The sequence below is a fragment of the Ammospiza caudacuta genome, chromosome 22, assembly GCF_027887145.1.
Source record: "Ammospiza caudacuta isolate bAmmCau1 chromosome 22, bAmmCau1.pri, whole genome shotgun sequence".
Taxonomy (NCBI): domain Eukaryota; kingdom Metazoa; phylum Chordata; class Aves; order Passeriformes; family Passerellidae; genus Ammospiza; species Ammospiza caudacuta.
In genome coordinates, this window is record NC_080614.1 from 3,595,173 (window position 1) to 3,620,106 (window position 24,934).

A 24,934-nucleotide genomic window follows, 5' to 3' on the forward strand; every position below is an offset into this window, starting at 1 on the left:
CCCTTCAGCTCCCAGGGTTCCATAACCCCCAGGCTGTGCCATCTCCAGGTATTATCAGTGTTTGTTGCACCTGGATGCTGAACTTCACATCTGTCTGGGCCAAAACCTACATTGCCCCACTTTCTTTTCCACTTACACAGCATCCCAACCAACAGCAGTCATTTATCTGCCACCCTTTCATATTTATTTCCAGATAATTAGTTAAAATTACAAACACAGCCTGCTCTATTGCCTCCCCACCCTCACAGGGTAGAATTCCTTCCCAAAATCTCATCTAACCTTGCCCCCCTTGTCCTGGCACTCCAGGCCCTTGCCCACAGTCTCTCTCCATCTTTCCTGTTGGCTCCTTCAGGCACTGGGAGGTCACACTTAGGTCACCCTGGAGCCTTCTCCATGCTGAACAATCCCAGTTCTCCCAGCCTTTCCCCACACTGGAGCTGCTCCATCCCTCTGGTACCCTGGGTGCCTCCTCTGGGCTCTCTCCAGCAGCTCCAGGTCCTTCAGTCCAAATCCAGAGGGAATGCAGAGCTCAGGGGAGCAGCCATGGCTTTGGGTTTAGCTGTTTATCACTGCTAACAACTTCAAGTGCAGCACTGAGGGGGAGGAAGAATATCCTCTAAAACCTCTAAAAAGAAACACACTCCTTTGCATGATTTATGAACTGAATTTGAACTGATCAGGGCGTGACCTTTTCCAGGAAGGGGCATCCACTCCTAACGCAGAGCTGGAGGCTTTACAAGCACCACCAATAAAGCCTGGAGATGAAGAGTGATTTATTAGTCACCAGCAACTTTCTAAGCATCTTTATAAGCTCCAGGAGTGGGTATCCAGCAACATGAGGAAAATGCAGCTCCAGCAGCCTGCAGTGCTGTACAGCAAAGTGCTGACAGCCAGAAGGCACAAGAGCACGGCCATCCACAGCTGAATTTCCATAAACTGTGCTCCCATTTAGCTTCAGTCTCAGGGAAGCATTTCACTGTGGGTGGGCTATAGGCTGGACTCTCAGAGCACTACAGACACATTGCATCCAGCTGCCTACAGAGCTGCCATGCCAAAATTTGCACCAGTCTTACTTCCAAAGGCAGGAGTGGGGTGGGAGAGGAGGAGAAAGTTTATTTCTTACTGGGGGTGTGTGTGGTGTGGGGGTAGGTACCAAACCCTGCCAGCTCAGAGTGGAAGAAGGGTCAGAACCTGCTGGAAAATGGGGTTTTCCCAGCAGGTCACTCATGGATCAGGGACTCCCCAGCTCCACAAGCCTCTCCCTTCCAGCTGCAGCATCACCTCGTGGCACATCACCACCAACAACAACCTGACACCTTCAGTCCACTTGTGCACCCACTGTTTGCATTTGCAAACCAGCACCTTTGTCATTTCTTTTGCATTGCTCCCAAACTCAGAGGGAACCCAAGAAAAGACTGGATGTGGCACTTGCTGCCATGATCTAGTTGAACAGTTAGAACATCGGCTGGACTTGATGATTTTATAGGTCTCTTCCAGTCTTGAATTTCTGTGATTCTGTGAAAAACAGGAAACCAATTCCTCCTCCTTTGGAGAACCATCCCTGTGAACTCTCTGGAAGAGTTGGGTTACACCATCACTGCTCTGTTCCCACTGCTGGAGAGGGACTTTGGACACGGCCCTGGAGTGACAGGACAAGGGGAATGGCTTCAGACTGGAAGAGAGCAGGTTTAAATTGGATACTGGGTGAAATCCTTCCCTGTGAGGGTGGGCAGGCCCTGGCACAGGGTGCCCAGAGCAGCTGTGGCTGCCCCTGGATCCCTGGCAGTGCCCAAGGCCAGGCTGGATGGGGCTGGGAGCAGCCTGGGACAGTGGAAGGTGTCCCTGCCATGGCAGGGGGTGGCACTGGATGGGCTTTAAGGTCCCTTCCAGCCCCAACCACTCCATGATCCAATGGTACTGGAATGCTGCTGTCTCCTTGATCCTCCCTCTTTCTCAGTCTGTTGCCTAAATTCATATTTACATTTACTAAGGCATTGACTTCCTCCTGGTATTGTATTTATGTTCTGATAACACAGGAGTGTCCCTGAGGCACAAAGGACTGGGAATACATTTCAGTATTTTCTCAGTTTATCAGATTCAGATTATCACCAAAGTCAATATTGAGGATCACAGTGGTTTACACCTACCAGTGATTCCATAAGATATCAGCCTCTGGACAGCAAAACATCATTCCAAACTTTCTCAGGGGTTTGCCAGTAAGAATTTGGGGCAATTTGAAAATAGCAAAGGGTGGCACAAACACTTTTGGAGTCTCCCAGTCTGTGAAGGGCAGCCTTCCCCTGAGACTCCACCACCACGTGAAAAACCAGTTGGGAAGGATGGGCAAGGCTGGGCTGCTGGACTGCAGGCAGGGCCTGGCTGCACCCCACATTCCCTGCACCACTTCTCCCTGACCTTGCCTGCAGCTTCTCCCTTCTCCAGAATGGGAATTCCAAACCCTCCTACCTCCCTGCAGCCCATCTGTTTGGTTTGTAAATTCTCCAGGGCAGAGGCTGGTTTTTATTTGTGTGTACAGCACCACATCCAGCCAGGTCCTGCTCTTGGCCACGGCTCCAGGCAGGACTGGAACACAAAGCAATGACGGTATCTTGATCAAACATGAACAACTCGCATAAACAATACAAAAGCAGCTTGATATGTCTTTCCCCGCTGTCTCTGCTTTTCCGTGACTTGTTTATTCATCTCAAAGCCTCAGCAGACATCTAATCAAGCTGTTAAAGAGGCAGATTTGTGGTCAGTCGAGCACTTGGGGAGTTGTTAAACGTTCAAAACCAGTTCTAGTCAGCAAACAGCTTCTTTTTTTTTTTCCCCCCTTCTCCTGGGTAGTGATATGGTTTCCTTACTCACTGTATACTCCAATTACAATTGGGATACAAGTTCTCTCCTAAAAGGTCTCATTAAGTCTGGGTAGGGACACCTGCCTTTTTCAGCCCTATCTTGTTTGCACTTTTTGGTCCCGATCCAAATCACGCCACAGATGAAGCAATGATTTCAGCAGGCTTAAGAAAGAAGGAAAAATGTGATAGTTTCCAGATGAGTGTATTATACTAAATTTAACATGCCTTTTGGTACTTAGAATTTCCACTTTTCCCCCTTCCATTTATGCAATTAGAAATTAAGAGGCAGGAAACCATTCCTACTCCAGCCTCAGCTGGGAAGGGCACAGGCTCCATCCCACAGAAGGAAAAAGGAATATGAAAAATACGAATTTTGCACAGCTTACATGGACAGGTTCAAAAATAGGTTTGTGATAATACATCTTTAATTAAATAAAGCAAAACAAATACAGACTCTTCACGTGGTAGTTATATGTGCATATACATATATATATATATATATATACATACATCAACACAGACAACAAGAAGCAAGGCAGCTGTGAAGAAAACCAAAAAGTTAAGCTTTTATCCTATTTAAAGAGCAATGACAAATTTAAATTCCACTTTTAGAAGTGTGCATTTTTTCCACACTCACCCATGTTGACTTGATTACCTTTGTTCTGACTGTTCTCACTTTAGCAGTAAAGGACACACTGGGAATTGATATCTGCCATGGCTATCTCTGAGTTCCAGGGCCACAAGAACCACCTGCTCACAGGCCAGAGCAGCCCACAGTAAGAATTAACTCAGGGAAGTCACATTTGGGCTGGAGCAGAGCATGTAAGGGCAGGATGACTCGTTACCAGGGACACCAAATAAAAACTGAACTCATCATCAGCCTGAAGGACAGAGCAGGAGCTGAGGCTCTGTCTGCACACTGACAGTCACTGTGTGAGGTGTTGCCACCGCCTTTGGTTCTCCTGGGTCTTGCCCAGGCTGCTGCTCCTCTCTCCAGCAGATCCCAATGGCTTCCCAGGCTGCAGCACACACACAGAGAACTCAATAAAACCCCTTTCCAAACCACAGAGGAGCTATGGCTCCAAAGTACATAGCTCAAATTAAAAATTGGGGCCGGATAAAATGATTCAAAATTGGGAAGAAAGCAAGATATCCTGTTTTCAATAAGCTGTTTTGACCTGACTGATGAATGCAGTCCGGCAAGGGAGGAGGTGGAAAAACAAGGACATGCTGGAGCAATGGTCCTGGATGGTATAATGCTCTGACAATCTTAATGCTGCTCTGGCACTGGAGCTCTTTGATTTCACAAGTGCTTTGCTCCAGGCGAGCTCCTCAGCTCTGTTGACTCTGGGCACAGCTCAACACGTTCCTCAGAGCACAGGATCCAGAGCAGTGCCCAGGAGAGGTGGGGATGCAGGGCTGCAGCAGCACCCACACCTCAGCCTGGCAGATCAGGAGTTTCTCAAGCCCTCTGAACTCCAGCTTTCCCCTCAGTCCATCCCCTTCCTTTCCTGGCACGGTTTAACAAACAACTATCACACAACTTGTTTTCCTTTCTCCCATTTGCTGTGCAAAACAGGAGGAGCTGCTCTGTCACTTTCCCATCTCTCAGCACTCAGCACGACAGGCTCAGTGCAGGGAGGTTCTGCACCGACCTGCAGCACTGCCCTTCCCTCTGGAGGCACACACTCACTCCTTGTGCTACATGGACAGCACACAGCGTGGCACAAAGAAAAGAGATCCTTGAGAGGATCTCCAGAGCTAGGAAATGGTGCTGAGCAAAGCAGTGCAGACAAGCTTTGAGGCAGGGGAAGAGCAGCAGAAATGTGCCAAAAAGGACTGGGGGGATGTAAAGAAGGGAGTGCTTGGAGCAGTGTCTTTCCAAGGCAATGAAGAGCTTTAAGTAGTTGTGACCCATTGCCAGACACAGAAACCTCTCTGCTCTCCCCCAGAAGAGGGGTGCAAAAACAATCAGCCTAAAGGGTAAGCTGAGAGCCAGATGGCACAAGGATGTGTTTAACTCACCCACTGTCCTGGGGAGTTTCAAACAGGGGTCACTCCATGACCCAAAGCTACAAGAGACAGCAGGGCCTTGCTGCATCCGTCACAGTTTGGATTCTGCCCTTCTGAGAGGACAAAATTCCAATTTTAAAGGGCAACTGTACAAACAGGACATAGGAGTATTTATATTCCTCTCCAAACAGCAACACAAGCAGCAGGGGTCTAGTGGTGATTTATGAGGTGGGGATGCTTCTTTGAACTGGATGTGGATGGGGGTTGCTCTCAGGACCGGGAGGAGCAGACCAGGCTGGCTTTGCTGAGGAGCTCTCCCAGTGGCCCAGGTGGTCCCAGCTGCTGGCCACTCCAAATGAAGCTCTCTCCTTCCATTCTCCCTCTCTCTCACTCACATACAAACTCAACACACCAGAGAAGGCCATTTTTCTTTTATTTATTTCCCAGAAGAGCTCTTCCTTGCACTTTTCAGACACGATACAAAACAAGCAACAGATCTTTGTTTCATAGACAGAAACAGTTTGTTGGAGTATAAAGAGTTACTGGTGATCGTTACTGAAGAATGTTGGCTTATTCCAGGGGCACTTCAGTATTCCTGAGGAATAATCATTGATTTCTCCTTCCTTCCCACTGGGATAGTCTTAGCCATTAGTCACTGTTCCTGTAAAGCAAGAAGGCTTAAGATTATTAAAAAGCCATTTGGGTTCCTTACATGGAAGGTGCTGCAGGATGTAAAGCAAGTCACAAAGCTCTGTAACATTTCCAGAGGGTAAGGGAGAGTTTCACCCTTTGCTAAAGCAAGAGGTTGTACATGGAGGAATTAAGCAGCTGTTTTCATGCATAACCCTCCATTCTGATAAACTGAATACTTCAAAAAAACCCACATTATTGGTCAGGTTAACTCTTCACAGGCTGAAGAGAAATCAGACTGAAATCAAAGCCACAAAGAGCAAGAGGAAAGGCTGCAGTTGCCTTCCTGTGTTCTTGCACATCAATATAAATCCACATTCCTATCAAAGCACAAGATAGTGAGGTTTGGGTGATAATACAGGCTAAATAACCTGAAAACAGGATATTCTCCATTTTGCAAGGAAATCTAGGCTGTGTAATTCACAGCCATAGCATTTTAAGCCTTGAAATAATTGTGACATGTTGATTTTAAATCCTGCTGAAGTCACTGTGAAAACCACTTGATCAAATTACTTAAAAAGCCTCAGAATATTCTGACCACAAATTAGAACTCTGCTGCACTTTAAGTATTCTTCTGGTCTAGATGAATGGCTCCTGCACTGGGGCTGGGGTTTCATGGTGGAATGTCTAACCCAATGGATGGGCAGTGTGATGACCCAAGTTACAACAGCTGCAAAGTCACTGTGACATGATTCAGGATCTTGAATGTGCTCTGTCCTCTCTCATTCTGACTCAGGAGTCAGAATTAAGAACCTGATCCTGAAGAATCAACAATCCCAGCTGAGTTACCTGCTCTGACCTCACAGCTAACCATGACCTCCCTGAAGTCCTTTCCAACCCGAGATCTCCTCTGATCCTGTGAACTTCACAGGCTCAGAAAACTAGAAATCATTTTGACCAAGTTACTCCATGTTACATTTCCCTCTAATAAAGGCAATTTTCTTGCAGATTCTATCTTTTTGACAAATTAGCATTTGAACAGAACTCAGCTTTGTAAAGGAAATCCTACAAAGTTTAGTTATAGCAAATTTGTCTAGGGAAAAACCAGATGCGTGATAATGCAACAATATCTTCCATGTTTCTAACCAAGAGAAATGAAATAACTGTGTTGTAATAACCCTGGAGCCATTACCTATGACATGACATTTGGGAGGGAATTAATGACATTAACCATTTAGATGCCTTCATCTGTGTTTTCCCTCTCAGCCTCTTTGTGCCAGAGAAAGCCATGGAGACAGTGCACTGGAAACTATTTGTCCTGTGCCATGCACATCCTTGCAGTTAGCTCATGTTCCAAGGACCTCCCTGCTCCAGATTAATCCTTAATCCAGAGAAAATCCCTTCCTGGGGTGACCAGACACTGTTTTGGGCTGCCCAACCTCCCTAGGAACAAGCATCCCTGAATGATGCTCTCAGAACATGTGAGCAGTGCATTCAGCACTCACATGAAGCCACAGACTTGTCACTCCAGCTTTTTTTTGGAGACATGAACTGCAGGAACACCCTCAGGATGGTGTGGATTACTAACACATTTTAATGTTAACACATCCAGCCAGAAGAACTACAGATTTTTTATTTTGGGCAGTAGCTGGCAATGCTGATCAGCTGCATCCAAGGCAGTTTCTCTACACTGCTCTCCAAAGATTTTAATTGTTGGAGAATCTTGTTACTGTTTCCCTTTAACAGGCAGCTGGAGAGAACATTTGCAAGCAGGTATTTCTGGTGGGGCTGCAGGAGGCTGGCCAAAGCTCATCTGCAAAAAAGTAAAAACAGGAGGACTGTAAAAAAAGTAAAAAAGCTCATCTACAAAAAAAAAGTAAATCAAGGAGGACTGGGCTCAACTTGCAGCTCTACAAGCACCAGGAGAAGCCTGGAAATGCCTGGAGGCCTCCTGAGCAGGCAGAGGAGTCACACAGGAGGGGTTTCTGCACTCTGGGCCCTGCATGAGAAGCTCCTGACAGAATATTTTACCTTGGTACTTTCTGAAGTATCTTAAAGTTCCTTAAAGTAACTGTAAATATGTGCTGGTAATGCCCCTGCACCAGAGGCACTGAAACCATTTAACCAGGCCATGGCACTGTGGATCCAAAACACAGACTCACATATTCCTTTTGTTTCCAGGTGCCACAGGGATAAATTACCATGAGAACAGCCCCAGCTCTGACACATGAAGAAATTAAGAAAACACTAATGGAGTCAGTTTGTGGACTGGTGCAGTGCAGCCAGTTTGTCACTGCACAAATGGTTCCTGCTAATTAATCCATTCTCAAAAAGTTTACTTCAGCATGGTAAAATATTTTAAAACATTTTACTTCAGTGTTAATACTGAACTCATTGAAATGATCCTCTTCAAAACTGTACAAGTACTGAGTTAATACTGAACTCATTGAAGTGATTCTCTTCAAACCTGCTTACAGGGCACAACTACTACATTACTGTGCAGATAAGCCACAAAACTTACAAGTGATCAGTGTCTTCATATTGAAAAAAAACCAAACCCAAAACCCAACAGAAGATCAAAGATCTGCTTCCACAGGCAGATCTACCTGAAGTGCCTGATGTGACTCTCAGTTTCTTCCCAGCTCATCTCTTTTAAAGTCTGAAGAACCTTAATACCAGTTTAGTTTTTCTGCTTTTCTGACATGTATTTTTATTGTGTTTTCAGGTTGTGGGAAAAGCTACCTGCAGGATCTGTTAAACTTATTCCATTTATTCAGTGTAGTAAATCCACTGTTAAACACAGCAGATATTAAAGAACAGGGGAACATTCCAGCTCTGGCAACACAAGTTTCTTCCTACCAGCACTGCTCTGGGAAAGGCAGAGGAATATCCATGTAAATGGATAATCTGACCTGTAATAAAGCAGTCACCAAGCAGTGGCAGCAGCATTGTGTGGTGGTTTTGCACAGCCCGGTTTTGGTAGCAGGGAGGGGGCACAGAGGTGGCTGCTGTGAGGAGCTGCTGGAAGCTTCCAGTATGTCCAGCAGAGCCAGTCCCTGGTGGCTCTGAGGATGGAGGGACAGGCTGCTGGCCAGGGCTGGCCAGTGAGAGATGATGGGAATGCCTCTGTGGTAACAGACTTGAGAAGAAACCAAAACAAAGGTGCACAGCTTTTCTTCTAGCCAGAGGAGAGGAGGAGGTGAGAACATGTGAGGGAAACAACATGGAGACACCAAGGTCAGTGGAGAAAGAGGGGGAGGAGGTGCTCCAGGTGCTGGAGCAAAGATTCCTCTGCAGCTGTGGTGAGGCCAGGCTGGAGCAGCTGTGCCCTGCAGCCCCTGGGGATGCAGGGAGGATGCAGAGATCCACTCACAGCCTGTGGGGATCCAGGGAGGATGCAGAGATCCACTCACAGCCTGTGGGGATCCCTGAGGGATGCAGAGATCCACTCACAGCCTGTGGGGATCCATGGGGGATGCAGATTCCCCCCACAGCCTGTGGGATCCACAAGGGACACAGAGATTCCCCCCCAGCCCGTGGGGATCCCTGGGGGATGCTGAGATCCCCCCCCCCAGCCTGAGGGGATCCATGGGGGATGCAGAGATCCCCAGGGGATGCAGAGATCCACCCGTGGCCTCTGGGGATGCACAGGGGATGCAGGGATCCCCATCAGCTCCTGGGGATCCCCAGAGGATGCAGAGATCCACCCCCAGCCCATGGGATCCACAAGGGATGCAGAGATCCACCCCCAGCCCATGGGATCCCTGGGGGTGCACAAATCCCCCCCCAGCCCCTGGCAGAGGTGCCCACACTGCACTCGGTGGATGCCTGGAGGGGGCTGTGCTCCAGCCCATGGGTGTGGGATCTCAGCACCTCAGGATGGAGGTGCAGAGTGGCCGAGACCACCCTTGGGGGGCTCGGGAGTCCTGGAATGTTGCCAGAAGTGTCTGGTGGCAGGGCTTTGATCCTACACAGGAGACGACACCTGTATGAGGATGGGAGGATTTCACTGGGGTAAATGGTGAAGGGATAAGTTAATTAGAGTGTAAGACACAGGGTTTAGGATTTTGGTACAGGGGGGTCTAAAGAAGTAAGATGGAGGAATTGGGGCGTGTCCTCTTCTTCTTCTTCTTCTTCTTCTTCTTCTTGGCCTCCATCATCTGTGGTGATGGTGGCACTTTGGGATTGGTTATTACTAGAAGTGCACCGGTTAATAAGGGTAGAAGGTATTGGAGAAAAATGATAAATATTGTACACGTAACTTCGGGTATAAAGATAAGTGACCGCCCGGGGGCTCTCAGTGTGCCCATGGCTGACTTGCTGTGCAGACCTCTGTCGGGCTGAAAGAAAATCTTTTAGATAAACAATTAATAAACACCGAGACCGAGACAAGATCAGAAGTCTCTCCTCGTCCTTTGAAGCGCCGGGCTCTTCAAGGCCATCCCTGGGCCTTTCCAGGCCACCTAGACAGCACAGAAAACTTACACATGGGGAGGGCCCTGCTGCCAGGCTGGAGCTGCCTGTCCTTGCAGGGCTGCACCCATGGCAGAGTGACCCAGGCTGCAGCAGTGCTGGGAGCACTGTGTGCCCATGGAGGGACTCACAGTGCAGAGTGCTGGGAGAACTGCTGCTCATGAGAGTGGATCCATGCTGGAGAGGTTCATGGAGAAGTGTCTCCTGTGGGAGGGACCCCAGGGTCTCACAGGGGAAGGGATGAAAGCCTCGGGTGATGAACTGACCAAGATCTCCCCCCTCCTGTCCCCCTGTACTGTGAGTGGGAAGGAGGAGTGGGCTGGGGGAAAAAAGGTGTTTCAAGGCCTCATTTTACTTCTCATTATCCTCCTCAAATTTTGTTAGTAATAAATTCACTTTCCAACTTGAAGTTGAACTTGTTTTGCCCTTGAAGTGTTTTTCTCCCGCTCCTTATCTCAACTCATGAACCTTTTGTTATGTTTTTCTCTCTCCTCTGCCCAGCTGTGACAGGGGAGGGTAACCCAGGCTCTCCTGGGTGCCTGGCATTGGGCAGTGACAAACCAGACACGCTGATACTTACTTTTACAAATTTACCATGGAGAAGATATGGAGACTGGAAGTCGTGTTGACAATTGGAATAAGCCATTCCTAACCCCATCCCTGACCCAAATGCAATAGGCCATGTCCTTCCTGTGGGAGAGGCAAGCACAGAGCAAAATGTGAAGTCAAGGAAAGCTGTTGTTATATATTGTTCTGTAAGCACCAAGAAAAAATAAATTACTAGAAGATGCATTCTAGTTCTAAAATCCTCCAAACCAGCCCACTACAGAAGAAGAGGAACAGTAACGTGTTCAGAATTTAACAGAAAGTAATGTGTGAATTCAAGGTATTACTGAAACTGATTCTGTTTTAAAGCCCTGGTGAGGCTGGCACAAACTGATGTCTGGGCACAGCCCCAGTGATTTGGCTCAGGCTCAGCCATTCCAGGATCTGAGCTGAGCACAGGAGGAGCTCAGGGAGGTGCCATGGGTAACAACCTTGTTACACAACAGCCAGAAGTTTTGGGAACTCCATTTCATGGAAAAGACAGGCCAAACAATGGCAGAATTGGTCTAACAAGCTGATTAACTTCTATTAAGGCTCAAAGGCTTCTAGCTGGACCTCCAACAGATGGACAGAGGGAAGCCAGGCAGCCAAGATTAATGCAGGGCACTTACTCTTGAAGAAGATGACTGAGAAAACAATTCCTAGTCCAAATCCAGCACCTGTAAGAAGAAATGCAGCAGGTGAGGACAAAAATAAAGCAAAGTCATGGAAAATGATTTAGTTCTTTACAGTAAGTCTTGATTCCAACTCAGGAATATCAGACTGTGACTATCCAGCTACATGTTATTTCAGCACACCCAACCAGAGAGTTCTTACATAACAAATCTGAAAAAACCAATTCTTGTTTTCTTAAGTAACTGTGAGCAGCTTTAGAATCCCACATATGTAATAAATACATTATCAGAAATCCCAACATATGAATAAGTTCACATTAGAATCCCAACATATGTAATAAGTACATTATCAGAAATAGCTGAGGAAAAAACAGACTCTCATCCTAGAGAAAGTTCCTGAATTTCTGTCACCATCTCCAATGTGGAATTAAAATTTATTTGGCTCATTGTCAGCAAATGAGAAACACTTTAAATGAAAACTTATTGTGTCCTTGAGCTTCACATTGTGCAGATGAATATCTCATTGTATTTCGTTTATCTCACTCCTTTAAGTGCTTCAATGTGTGTCCCCAGGGCAGCAGAACTTTGAAGCTTTGTGTTACCCTATACCTTACAAAGAAAGCTCCAGGCTGCTTATCTTTCACATCCCCAACATTCATTATGGAGCATATTTAAACACATTAGGAATGAATGACTTTTCACATCCTTGTATTATACACAGAAATAACTGCAGCGGTTGAAACAAAATTATTCAGCACCACTAAAAAAACTCAGCATATTTAAAAATAATCTTTCACTTTCCTTGAAGGTGAGGTAATGATTTTGTGTAAAATGTCAGGCAAGTCTGCAAACTCCTCTCAGACCCAATAAATATCATAGTGAGAACTTCAGGCTGAGTGGGCAAATTCTACCTTTAATTATGTCCAGTGAAGAGAAGAATTTTAGATAAGGCACGGAAGTACAAAAGTTTGAAGAAAGAAAAAAAAAAAAAATCAGTCCTGCACATCCTCATTAAAAAAACAAACCAACAGCTTCAGGTTTATTGTGCAGCAAACACATCCTGTTATAAGTTTCAACTCTCTCCTTTCAATACAAGAAATGAAATATTATGAGTTTGCTACTTAAAATACATCATTTTTTTTATATTCCTAAAAGCACATGGTCCTGTTGAATGCATTATTCAGCGGGTTGAGTACAGAACAATGCCAAGGAATCCTGTACTCTCATGGCATATAGGATGCTGGGGTTTCTTTATGTTTCTTTGTGCTCTTCAATTTTTTTTTCCTTGTAAAAAGTACATTGATAGTTTCTAGTGAAGAACAGATTAGCAAAGAATACTTGACATCCTCAGTAATTAGGATGCACCACCTTGTACATTAACTAAGCATCCCACGGTTTTTGTTGAGGATAAGCCCCTGAATATCAGGACAGAGGTAAGCAAACGTGATCTGAGCAAAGCACCCCACCTTCACTCTGTTAGCACCTTACTCTCTGTATTTACTGACAGCTGGAAAAAGGGCTGCAAACCCTTTTCATTTTACTACAGATCTGCAGTTGTGCCAGAGGTAACTGCTTTACCAGGTCATTACAATGTGGAGTAGGCTTACAAAACATGCAGGGAGAGCTCTGCCTGCCTGCCAGGCAATCCTGACATAACTCCCCAGACATCCCAGAGCCCAGTGCTGCACTGAGGGTCAGGCTTTCACCCTGATCAGTGCACAGCTCAGAGCCTGGGGGTTTGTGCCTTTCACACTGTGAGGGACTCCTGGAGCAGCTCGTTCAGAGCTGTGCACTGAGCAATGCCCACCTGGAACAGACATCGGGCACAGCTCAGCCTGCAACCCCAGCAGAGCCCTCCTGCCCTCCCAGTGCTGAACCCACAGTGTTTGTGCCACCAAGATAATGACCATCCTCCAGGAGCCACCCTGCTTGGTGCCCTGGATCCTCTGCCAGCCCATCCCCACAGCCTGAGCTGGTCAGCTTTGGGCTGCTCAGAGATCCACAGGGGATCCTCTGATGAGGCTTTGCTGTGGGCATTCTCTCTGCTCACACAGCACCAGGACTGAAGTTCCCAGCTCAGTTTTGGGCTGCTCAGGGCTGATGAGGATTTTCTGTGGGCATTCTCTCTGCTCACACAGCACCAGGACTGTCTGAAGTGCTCAGCTCAGCAGCCCTGCCATGAGGGAGCAATCCTTGTCCTACACTTCCTGTCCCTACAAGATCCCCTCTGCCAATCCAAACAGCTTAGCTAATCAATGAGAAATGATTTACAGGATGACAAATCCTGCATCATCTCCATGCAGAGCCTGGGCAGTTTCTAATGTCACCACATTTTCCATGTCACCAGTCAAACCCACACTCCTCTCACCAGCCTGGTGCTGAACTGCTCCGTGCCTTAACACAACCCTGCACTAAGGAAGCAGCTATAATTAATACAGTTTCTTTCCATTTAATTATCATTATCTTGTATTCTCTTCACCTCCTTGAGATGTCCTCTGACATTACAGCCCCTCTGTAAGGGCTGCACTCACTGCCATCAATGCTGCTTCCTGTTGGCCATGGGGGAAGCTACAGGATACACTTAAAAGGTGAAGAATTTATTATTTATGTTAACTGCAATTCAGACTAAGTCTAAAACACAAACTAGGCCTTCCCCCACACCAACACCACTGCTAAACAGATGTGGTCCAGCATCACTGGCTTAGGAAAAGCTACTCTGCCTTAAGGAAGCTTTTTCTGAAGCAGCTCATTTGAAAGGATTGTTGTTCTTCATGCAAATGCATTTTTGTGCAATTTCAGAGTCTATCACTGCACTTTATTCCAGCTGTAAGGAGTCTGCACCAACAATGAGTATCAAAAATGATGGGAGGACAGCTAAGACCTTGCTTTAAGTAATGAAAATGCTACAGAGAAGTGAAGGAGGAGATCTGACAGCTAATGGGTTCTGGCCTTCTGTGCAGGAAAACAGCTTGAAAACAAAGCCAAAAAAGCACCTGAGCTTTCCTAAACTCACAGGCAGCTTAAACTCACCCCTGTCCTGCCTGAGGCACAGCCTGTGATCACAACACCCTGACCATGAGGAACACCAGCTCTCCCCCACACCAGGCACTGCATGCACAGATTTTGCTCTTTTTTATTTGTGTTGAACAGTTAGGAGCTGGTTTTAACTCAAAACCAGAGCCTTCAGCTACATTTAATTCCTCAGCCTGTCTGGCTAAGAACCTCTTTCTGTGGGAAGTTTGTCACTCATCCTCATTCCACTAGAAAGTATTTGTGGTTATGTGGTCATTTCCTGTGTCTCCAAGACCAAGGGGGAGCAAAACCATCTTGCCTCGGGAGCAAAGCAATGCATTTCACTTTAATTCTATATAAAGTTACAGCAGAGATAAACAATGGCAGAGCTGCTGATGAGTTTTACAGGTTGAAGTTCTCACATGCTCCATTTCCTCTTAAAGAGGCAACATGTCTCTTCAAAGAGCCTCCCACCTGAGCAGGGGATGCTCCAGCTGTTCCTCCTAGAGATCAGCACCTCCAGGCCAGCCTTTAACTCCACAACAATAAAACATGAAAGGTTTATCTTACAATGAAAACAAACGAACACGGCAAAGCAAAGGGCTTGATCCACACCAGGCACATTTTCCCTCCCTTTCTTGCCTGACAGATTTTGGAGGAAAAGGCCACAGGAAAGAGTACAAGCCATTTTTCACCTTCTCTGACAGTTTAAAATGTTTAACTAGAAAAACAGCCTCTTCCAGCCCACATTCATCACTGCAGCCTAAACTCATTTACAGTGTCAACAGGGGACAGGACACTTGTGTGGACACCTCAGCCCTGCTCCCCCCATGCAGCACAGCCACCTTGAATTGGCATTAGGCAGCAAGCCCAGGCACCAAAACTTTTTCTTTCTCCGTTTTTGGCTCCTCCACCTTCCAAGAAAAACCTCCCAGTGCCTCCAATCAATCTAACACGCAGGAGAGCACACGCTGTATACCCAACAGGACATCATAAAAGTGTCTCAGAGAGAAACACAAATCTTCAGGATGGGCTCCTGCCCTGCAAGAACATCTGGGAAAAGCTTTTTCTATAAATTTAATCAGCAGTCACTCCAACAGTGATACTGCACGGTTCTTCCCTAGGCTACCCAAGTAGCTGCAGGCTGAGGCAGCCACTAACACAGCCACACCTCGATGTACTCTGCTTCAACAGCCTGAAACTGAAAATAGAGGGATTAAAATCTGCTCACTGACAGCTGGCAGATGTGCTGCTGTTACTATAGCAGCTGGAAGCTTTTCAATTACTTAATCCCAAAATGAAAACTCTTCTTTTCCTTTGTCATTCCACACACACCAATACAAAACGGAGAGCTTCAGCCTCCAATCCCGCTCTGACAAGGTCCAGAAAGAATTGCTCTGTAAAAATGTGGAGGGAAGCTGCCTTCATAACCAGGGCCCTCACAGGGCAGCACTTAGCACCAGTTAGAAATCCAAGACCATGAAATCACTTATTTACAGAGAGAATTCATTTTAAGCAGACTCTCTGCAAGGTCTTAGTGGCAGGAATCAGATTTTCTTCAAACACCAACTCTGAAGCTTTCATTCCCATCTCCCCTGTGGTGTGGATTGTTTGCAGAGCAGACAGAAAAATGAGCAGGGACACGAGAAGAAAACACAGTGAAATTGTAAACCAAGTACCCAAGAAAGAAGCAGAAAAAAAGAGTTTTGTTTTATACCAGCATCTGACTGCAGTAACAGAGAAAAACTGGAATAACAAAATATTAATATCCAAATATCATTATAATCAAAAATCCCAAGTTGCTTTCACCCTGAAGCACTCAGGGTCAGGCCAAGCGCTGCTCAAAGGCAAACCCTGGGTAACAAACAGCAGCACTGCTGCAGGGGCACAGGCAGCAGCACCAAGGGACATCTGTGATGTCCCAAGGAACCACAGTGACACCAGAAACTCCAACCTCACAGCCCAGGGACACCAGAAACTCCAACCTCACAGCCCAGGGACACCAGAAACTCCAGCTTCACCCCACAGTGACCTGTCGCTTTCAGGTTTCTCTTTGCCGATTTATGACCGGAGATAGCTCAGGGATGCCACTTGCTCGGTTTCTCGGCTGTTTAGGCTTGTAAGTTTTCTGTGAGCTGTTTAGGTGGCCTGGAAAGGCCCAGGGATGGCCTTGAAGAGCCCGGCGCTTCAAAGGACGAGGAGAGACTTCTGATCTTGTCTCGGTCTCGGTGTTTATTAATTGTTTATCTAAAAGATTTTCTTTCAGCCCGACAGAGGTCTGCACAGCAGTCAGCCATGGGCACACTGCACAAACCCCTGGGCGGTCACTTATCTTTATACCTGAAGTTACGTGTACAATATTTATCATTTTTCCCCAATACCTTCTACCCTTATTAACTGGTGCACTTCTAGTAATAACCAATCCCAAAGTGCCACCATCACCACAGATGATGGAGGCCAAGAAGAAGAAGAAGAAGAAGAAGAGGACACGCCCCAATTCCTCCATCTTACTTCTTTAGACCCCCCTGTACAGAAATCCTAAACCCCGTGTCTTACACTCTAATTAACTTATCCCTTCACCATTCACCCAGTGAAATCCTCCCATCCTCATACAGGTGTCGTCTCCTGTGTAGGATCAAAGTCCAGCCACCAGACACTTCTGGCAACATTCCAGGACTCCCGAGCCCCCCAAGGGTGGTCTCGGCCTCTCTGCACCTCCATCCTGAGGTGCTGAGATCCCACAGCTTCACCCCACAGTGACCCTGCACCAGAAACTCCAACCCCACACCACAGACTGGTGAATGAACTGTGACACCTGAAGGCACAAATGTTTTCTCCCTCCTTTGAAAGGGGAAGGGGACAGGAGTGGAAGCTGCTCTCACCCAGTGCAGCTCCCCTGTGAAGGTGGCACAGATTTCCCAGAGAAGCTGGGACTGCCCCATCCCTGGAAGTGTCCAGGGCCAGGTTGGACTGGATGAGCTTTAGATGCCTCCCACCCCAAACCTTTCTGGGATTCTGTGATCAGTGATGCACCAAGCTTTTAGACAAATCAGGGCTGTGCTTGCTTTAGAAGCTCCTGGATAAGAAATCAGCAATTTTCTCATAACACAGAAAATGCCCCTCTGACAGGAAACTTTACCTTATCTTACTGCAGTTACATGTTCTGCTAATAAAAATAATAACATTACTGAAAAGAAGGATTTAGCAGCAGTAAACTCCACTCTCAGGGCTTTTGCAGCCCAGCTGGCAGTGCTGCTGCCTCACAGCCACCCAGCACAGGCTGGCCAGCACTGGTGTCTGCTGGCCCAGCTCAGAAACAGAACTGGGAGCAAGGGGAGTTTCAGGGGTGTCTCACTGGCAGGAGTGAAGGGAAAAGGAGCCTGATCCTTCTCAAACCTCCCCCTGTTCATTTATTGTCACCAAGGATGTGCCAGCAGCCCTGAAAGGATTTTCTCAGATAATTGTTTCTGATATAAAAACCAGCAAAGTCTTGTTCCCACCTAGAGCTGTGAGTTCTCAAGGAGCAAACTCCAGGACATCACTTGGCTGCAGTCCCTGTTGTTGGAATTCATAAAATTAGAGGGTTTTTAAGAAATGGTTAAAAAAGAATAGGCTTCAGACTGAAGTTTTGTTAGCATTGCATGTCTCATGTCACTAGTCCAAATTGTCCTGTTCTGTCCATAATTAGACATAGTTGCCACAGCAAGTAAATTGCTCAGTAAGTGTAAAACATTGGACACCTGTCCCCTGGGCACTGCCACCGCATGCCACCTCCACAAAAGGCAGAGCTGGCACCTCACCAATGCTGAGGTTCAGGAAGTTGGGGTGTTCTGGGCTCATTTCCCTGGAGCAGAGCTCAGGTTTGGGTTTTGCAGAGGCTGCAGGGGCATTGTCACAGCTCTGCTCTCGTGGGTGGCTCCAAGTGCCACCCAGAGCAGGCTGGCACAGCTGGAGGGGCACAGCCCAGCAGGGCACACCCAGAGCCAGCCAAGGCAACAGCAGGGCACAATGCACTCAGGGGACACCTGGGCTCCTCAAGAGGTTCCTGGCCTTTCCTTCCAACAGAAGATAATACCCTAATTTGTAAATGGACACTGCATTCAGAGCTCTGCTAACAGCATTACTAAAAATTGCTGTCAGATTTTGGACTAAAAGCCTGTTCTCAGAACAGCACTGCCCACCTCTTCCAAGGAAAACATTTTTTATTGTCTGTGCTGCCTCCCTGCACAGCCTGAGCCATGAGCAGTTCATATTTACACTGCTGGCTCTGCTGCAAGACACAACCAGCAGAGCTGGATCTTCTGTGAGATCAGGAAAAGCTCACACAACAACGCAGCTGTGTGCTCACAGAAAATCCATGTTCTCCAGCACCAAAAACAAAACCCCAAAGGAGTTTGGAACAAACCTTCTGGCCTGGTAGCCAGGACTGGATGGCCATGATACAACTGCCAAGCAAAGAAACACTTCAAAACAGGAATTTCAGGATTTTTGTATATTTAGACAAAGTCTAATCCAGTTTTCAGAAAGTGTAATCAAGTTTTATCATTATATAGACTGACTTTATCCTACTCATAACCATATGAAGGATTATTTAAAAATACTGACATTACAATCCATACAATGATTCTTTCTGAAATATCCAATCTGTGCAATGACACAAACAATACAATTTCATCCCTGCCATTAACAGAACAGCTTTTCAAGCAGACCAGATGATGAAAAGCAGAAGAATTCATGTTAACAGTTGCAGAATTCAAAGTGCCCTTTTCTTTTTAAAAAAAATCCCTATTAAATGGAAATTAGAAGTATTTTATTTTCAGATGTCAAAACAGAGGATTAGAGGAAAATGAAATCACTACACTGGGTTATTTACAAGCTTCCAGGCTGAATTCTGGTCAATCACAGATATAAATCAAAACATTTCTGTCCTGAAAAAAAAAATGAACTTCAACACAGCAACTTCACACACACACAAGTCAAGAAGCAAACAGTTTCCCTAGGATTACCTCCAGTATCAGGAAAATTACAGCCTTCAACTCATTTAAAACAACAACAGCTTCAAAACAAACCAAGGCATGAGGGCACATAAACCTCCCTCTCTTCCACACTGCTCTTTATGGCCTCTCTGGCCCCTGGAAACAGCACATAATAATAATTTGTCCAAAATTACAGCCTTTCAACAAAAAAACACCTCTGCCAATCTTCTGGGAGTAATTGTCCTTCTAAATAAACAGCCATGAACTATCAATCAGTTAAACAAACCAACCAACCCTTTGAACAGGGTTTGGAGCCTGCAGGGTGGAGGAAGACCATGGCAGTGTTTACTTCATCAGCCTCCTCTGCAGAGCTCTACTGAGGAAAAGGAAGAATTGGCTGTGAAGGCTGGAGAGGACACAGGGACTGAGGAGGGTTTGCAAGCTGGCAAGGAAAAGAAAGCCAGGCCAGTTCAAGTCTCTGTTCCCACCTGCCAAACAACCAGGTTTTCTGTAAGAAAGTAACAAGGAGTTTTCTGCATCAAAATCAGAATGACAAAAAGGAACAGAAAGTTAAATTATTTAAATGACTGCTGGGTGAAAAGCCCTGAGGATGGTGCAAAGGCAGCAGGACCTGGCTATCAGAAACCCCCAGGTCAGCTAAGAAAGCACAAGCCAGCCCTCTGCACACAAACACTGAGCTCACAACTACCTCTGGAATGGCAGAGGAACAAAACCCCCTGGGTACAGCCTCATCATTAGCAAAACAAATAAATATCATGCTAATAAAAACGAGGTGACCACCAGCTCCATGTGACAATGGCTCAATGTTCTGAGCAGGCATCAAAAGGTTCAGCTCCTCTTCCAATGAAATCCTGTCCTAACAACGCCGGACAACATCCTCTGTTTGGAGCTAACAGGAAAAAGTTAATACTAAATTACAAGATCCACACAGGTAGTGACCAAGAGCTCAAAACCATAATACAGCATTTCAAAAGATGCAACACAAGATAAATATTTATTTTGGAAGCTTTAGTGGCAGGAGATCAAGTTTTTTTCAGGAGCCTGGTCTCCAACTAAAACAGGATTGCACAACTCCAAGCAGAGCTGAGGACAAACCCTGCCTTACCCAGGGAATCCTGATGGGCTGAGGACAGGCAGCACAGCCCCAGCTGGAATTTAAAGCACATTTTTGCTTTAAAATAAAGCCAGCCTGGGAGCTCAGCCTCCCCTTCTCACCCTTTTCTGTTTGCCATGTCCCACCAGCCCTCAAACCAACCTGTCGCAGACATTTCTCCACAGAAATCCTTTCTTTCACATTTCTGCATCTTCGGGAGGCCAGGGGCCCCCGAAGAGAAGGTAAACAATTATTATCAGCTGCTGTGGAATGCAATAGGATTCACCTTGATTGGCTCATTTTCTATGTTTATAATTAAGGGCCAATCATCAGTTCAAGCCAGGGGACTGAGTCCTTGGCCACAACTTTGTTGTGGGTTCTTTTCTATCTCTTCTTAGCTTAGCTAGCAGCTCTGCAAAACCTCTCTCTATATTTTTTTAGTATAACTATAATGTATTATATCATATATTAATAAATTCAGCCTTCTGATCAAGGTACAAGATTCACCGTCTCTCTCTCACCAGCAGCGACCGACACAGGTCGTTGTAATACCAACCCACAGGAGTTATCTGTCCACAGCTCTCACAGACACTGGGAAATGTTGTGCATGCACAGCTCCAGAAATTCGGTGCTTTATTTAGAGAATCTGCAATGGGAAACACTGGGCTAATCACAATGATTGGTTTTGCTCCCTGGCTGTGGCACTTGGGAGGGATGTAAAGGAGTGTTTGGGAAGGAAATTGTGGCCACCAAAGGGAAAGGCTGACAAAGTTTACCAAGCCCTGTAACAACTAAATCCTCAAGTAACAAATTAATTTCTTTCCTTCCTTCTTTCCACCCTTGGTAATTTATATTGGAAACTCCAGCAAAGTTTGCAGTAACATTACAAAACCAATCAAGCCAACCACTCACAGTTTTAATGTCCCAGCAGAGAAAACAATCATTCCCACTGGGATGCCACAGAAAAATGTGTGTTGTCAGCACACCATTCATGCAGGAGGCTGCCAGCACAAATGCTGCAGCTACTGATCCACTGCAAAAGCACACAAACCAGAAATGGGCCCTGACACAGGAACAGAACCACGTGTGTGAGCCCACCCCCTGGCTTTGGGGAAAATAAAGAGATGCAGCACAGGGGACCCTTCTGGGCAGCCTGCTGGAAAACAGCAATTTCACTGAGATCTCTCCTCAGCACCCTAATGATGCCAGCACTGGGAATGCTCAGAGCAGAGCCCAGAGCACGAGGCAAAGCAGGTTCTCGTTCTTGTGCTGCCCCTTCAGGCTGGAGGAAATCACCAAATCCAAATGAAAGGACACAGCACAGCCAGGAGTGCAGGGACAGACACCAGGGTGAGGGCAGGGGACAGGGGACAGGAGGGGACAGGCACCAGGCTGAGGGCAGGGGACAGGAGGGGACAGGCACCAGGGTGAGGGCAGGGGACAGACACCAGGCTGAGGGCAGGGGACAGGAGGGGACAGACACCAGGCTGAGGGCTGCACACACCTGAAGGCCAGGGCTGTGCAGAGGGAGCTGGGCAGGCTCCAGGAGTGCACACGGGAATCCCACGAGGAGGATTTCCCTGCAGGAGGCTCAGGACAGCCCCCAGGATGAATCCAGGCTGAGGGATGAAGAGGAGCCCAGGAGAGGAGCAGCTGGGGGTGCTGTGGGTGAGAGCTGGGCACAACCCAGGCACAAACTCCTCATGCCCTGGGTCAGCCCCCAGCGTGGGCAGCAGCAAAGGGGGTCCCTGCCCCTCTGCCCCACTCAGGGGAGACCCCGGCCCTGGAAGGACCTGGAGCTGCTGCAGAGAGCCCAGAGGAGGCACCAGGATGAGCAGAGGGATGGAGCAGCTCTGCTGGGAGGAAAGGCTGAGAGAATTGAGATTGTTCAGCCTGGAAAAAAAGAAGGTTTTGGGGTGACCTCATTGCAGCCTTCCAGTACCTGAAGGGAGCTGCCAGCAAAGAGGGAAAGGAACTGTTTGCAAGGGCCTGGAGACAGGACAAGGGGGAATGGCTTCCCAGTGACAGAGGCAGGATATGGTTGGATAATGTGAAAAGATGCTTCCCTGTGAGGATTTCCCAGAGCAGCTGTGGCTCCCCTGGATCCCTGGCAGTGCCCAAGGCCAGGCTGGAAGGGGCTGGGAGCACCTGGGACAGTGGAAGGTGTCCCTGCCATGGCAGGGGTGGGACAAGATGAGTTGTAAGGTCCCTTCCAGCACAAACCACTCTGGGATTCTGTGAAATCAACCCTGCATCCACTTCCTTCAGCCTCCAGGGCAGAGGATGCACAGGATCCTGACATGTACAGCTGCAGCATGGAACAAGTTCTTGTTTATAATTTGGCATACTTAATATTTTATGATAAAGCAACCAATGCTATGGAAACATAAACATGTCCAGATATGTTTGTCAGACAAACCTGAGTAGAATTTCATAAGGAAAAACACTGCTCTGGAGCACTTGACACTTTTCAAAGGTCTGCTATAAACAATGGAAGTTTCAGTTTACTTAAAATTATTAAACATCTTTTCTAATGGAAAAGTATTAGGCAACTAAAACCCCTGAGCTCCTCATCAGCTTTCAAGCACAAGGCCCCTGCAGCCTCGAGAAATAAACATTCACATTTCCCAGATATTATTTATGGTTCTAAAAGAGACATCTGCACCAGCAGGGAACGACACGTTGTGTCAGACACTGCATTTGAAGATTTGGCTTTGTAAACACACTTTGTGAAGCCACAGGCTGTGCCTGGTGTCACTCCGCAGGCGGTCACAGGGTGAGCGTGGTGCTGCCACCAGAGCCACCACCCCTACACCTCACAGCGCTCGGGGAAACCTCGGCAATGCTTTGCTGCAGAAAACTGAGGCACATAACTCTCACTTTAAGGACAAATAAATACGGGAAAAAAAACACCAGAACTGTTCCCCTGCTTGGCGAACAGGCAGAGTTACAGGGCTGGGACGGGGACGGCGCCTCTCAATGTCACACTCCACACGCTGTACAAGTGACACGTGCCAAAGCCCTCAGCGTGTCACGCTGCCTATTGCCTTTAACAAACGCAGCCCCTCGCACACAGAGCGGGGGGAGCAGCTCCGCACACACCGACCCAAAGGCACCGGAGCGGGGGGAGCAGCTCCGCACACACCGACCCAAAGCCACCGGCGCCGCAGAGCCGGAGGTCGGGCACGCCGGGAGCCGTGGGTGCCTGCCCGCCGCTCATTCATTCCGCCCACATCTCCTCGGATCCCGAATTCCCGCGGACACCGCTCGCCCTCAGCACCGGGAGCGGCCCGAGCTCAGACCCGGCCGGAGCGCGGTAAGCCGGGGCCGGGCCGGGGCGCAGCAATGGGAGCGGGCCCGCCAGGGGTCCGAGCCCGCGGCCAAGGTCACCTTGCCAGGCCCGCGGCCGCCGGCTCTGCCCGACGCCGGGGGCAGCCATGAGGGCGGATCCTCCGCCACCCCGAGCCCCCCGCGGGCTCACAACCGCCCTAAGGCGAACCCGGGGCGGCGGGGGACAGCGGGCCCCGCGCCGCGGGGACACGCCGGCGGCGGCTCACGCGGGTTCGGGGAGCCCGGGGGGACCACCACCGCTCTTCCCCGGGCCCTCCCGCTCCGCCGCGTCCGCACCGCCCTTACCCAGCTTGACGGCGGAGTCTGCCACACACCGGTCCCACTTCCTGCCCAGGTCGCCCTCCGACGCCATCTTGCCCGTCCCCTCACCTCCTCCCCCGCGCAACTCTCGCGAGAGCTCGTGCTCCACCTATCGGCCGCACCGGCAGGTCTCGCGAGGTTTCGCTGCCGCTGCCATGGTAACCAACCGGAGGGTGTCATGGCCGCCGCGCCCGACCTTGGGCTCGGCCCAAAATCCCCTTTCTCCCCGTAGGATCCGGCCCAAACGCCATTTACCCCCGTAAGACCGGGCTCGCCACGTCCCCAGCTCCATCTCTCCGTCTAGAGCTCCCGCTGTGTCCTTGTTAGCCCTCGTCTCCCTCAGGCTATGGCAGCATCCCTCCCTCCTCGCAGGCGCCTGTGCTGGGCCCGCGCCCGCCGCGCCCCTGCCCGCAGGGCTCTCGCCTCAGCCATGGTAAGAGCCGGGCCGTGCTGCAGGGCCGGGTGTTCACTGCAGCGGTGGGTACAGCACTGCACACACACTCCCTGCAGGGTTTCCCTGTCCTGCACAGCTCCTGTGTCCCCTCAGCAGGACAATGACACCCCGGGAGGGTGGCAGAGCTCCGGACAGGTGCGCAGGGAGCGCGGGGAGTCTCCCTCGCTGGAGACATTCCAAAGCCACCCGGACGCATTCCTGTGTCACCTGCCCCAGGTGTGCCTGCCTTGGCAGGGAGGCTGAAATGAGTGATCTCCAGAAATCCCCTCCAGCCCTAATAATTCAGGGATTTTGACTCTCTGGCCTCGGCTGCTCTCCAGGGCCTGAAATGAGGTGGAGGTGTGTCACAGCTGGTGTCAATCCCTATCAATATCTCAGGAAGAGCAATCTGGGCCCCCCACATTCTTGTTTATTTGAGAAAAGGAGCCAAATAATTTCAGCAAGATCATTCAGTCCCATGCAAGAAGTTATTCCACACAATAGGTTGATAATGAGAATCACAGAATTGCAGAATGGTTTGGGTTGGGAGGAAT

At 48.2% G+C, this 24,934-nt stretch overlaps 1 protein-coding gene across 2 annotated transcripts; it reads right to left on the reverse strand.

Annotated features, from left to right (window-relative positions):
* Window positions 1-5,291: 5,291 nt before the first annotated feature.
* On the reverse strand, window positions 5,292-24,021 carry MICOS10 (mitochondrial contact site and cristae organizing system subunit 10). 2 transcript variants are annotated; one of them, XM_058818754.1, is made up of 4 exons: window positions 23,933-24,021; window positions 11,192-11,239; window positions 10,555-10,664; window positions 5,292-5,532 (listed from the first exon to the last, which is right to left on the reverse strand). In XM_058818754.1, the coding sequence occupies exons 1-4, from the start codon at window positions 23,997-23,999 to the stop codon at window positions 5,524-5,526; spliced, it is 234 nt and encodes a 77-aa protein (XP_058674737.1). In that variant the 5' UTR covers window positions 24,000-24,021; the 3' UTR covers window positions 5,292-5,523. The 2 variants fall into 2 exon arrangements, with proteins under 2 accessions (XP_058674737.1, XP_058674736.1); XM_058818753.1 differs by lacking the exon at window positions 5,292-5,532 and adding an exon at window positions 5,579-7,314.
* Between the last annotated feature and the right edge of the window lie 913 nt (window positions 24,022-24,934).

Excerpts from the sequence above, each read along its gene's own strand:
- MICOS10 (XM_058818753.1), bottom strand. The coding sequence starts at position 23,999 with ATGGCGTCGGAGGGCGACCTGGGCAGGAAGTGGGACCGGTGTGTGGCA. Across the intron at positions 11,240-23,932 it reads AGACTCCGCCGTCAAGCTGG|GTGCTGGATTTGGACTAGGA; the intron begins GTAAGGGCGGTG and ends TTCTTCTTACAG. Across the intron at positions 7,315-10,554 it reads TCCATGGTAAATTTGTAAAA|ATGAGCTTTGGCCAGCCTCC; the intron begins GTAAGTATCAGC and ends ACTTTTTTGCAG.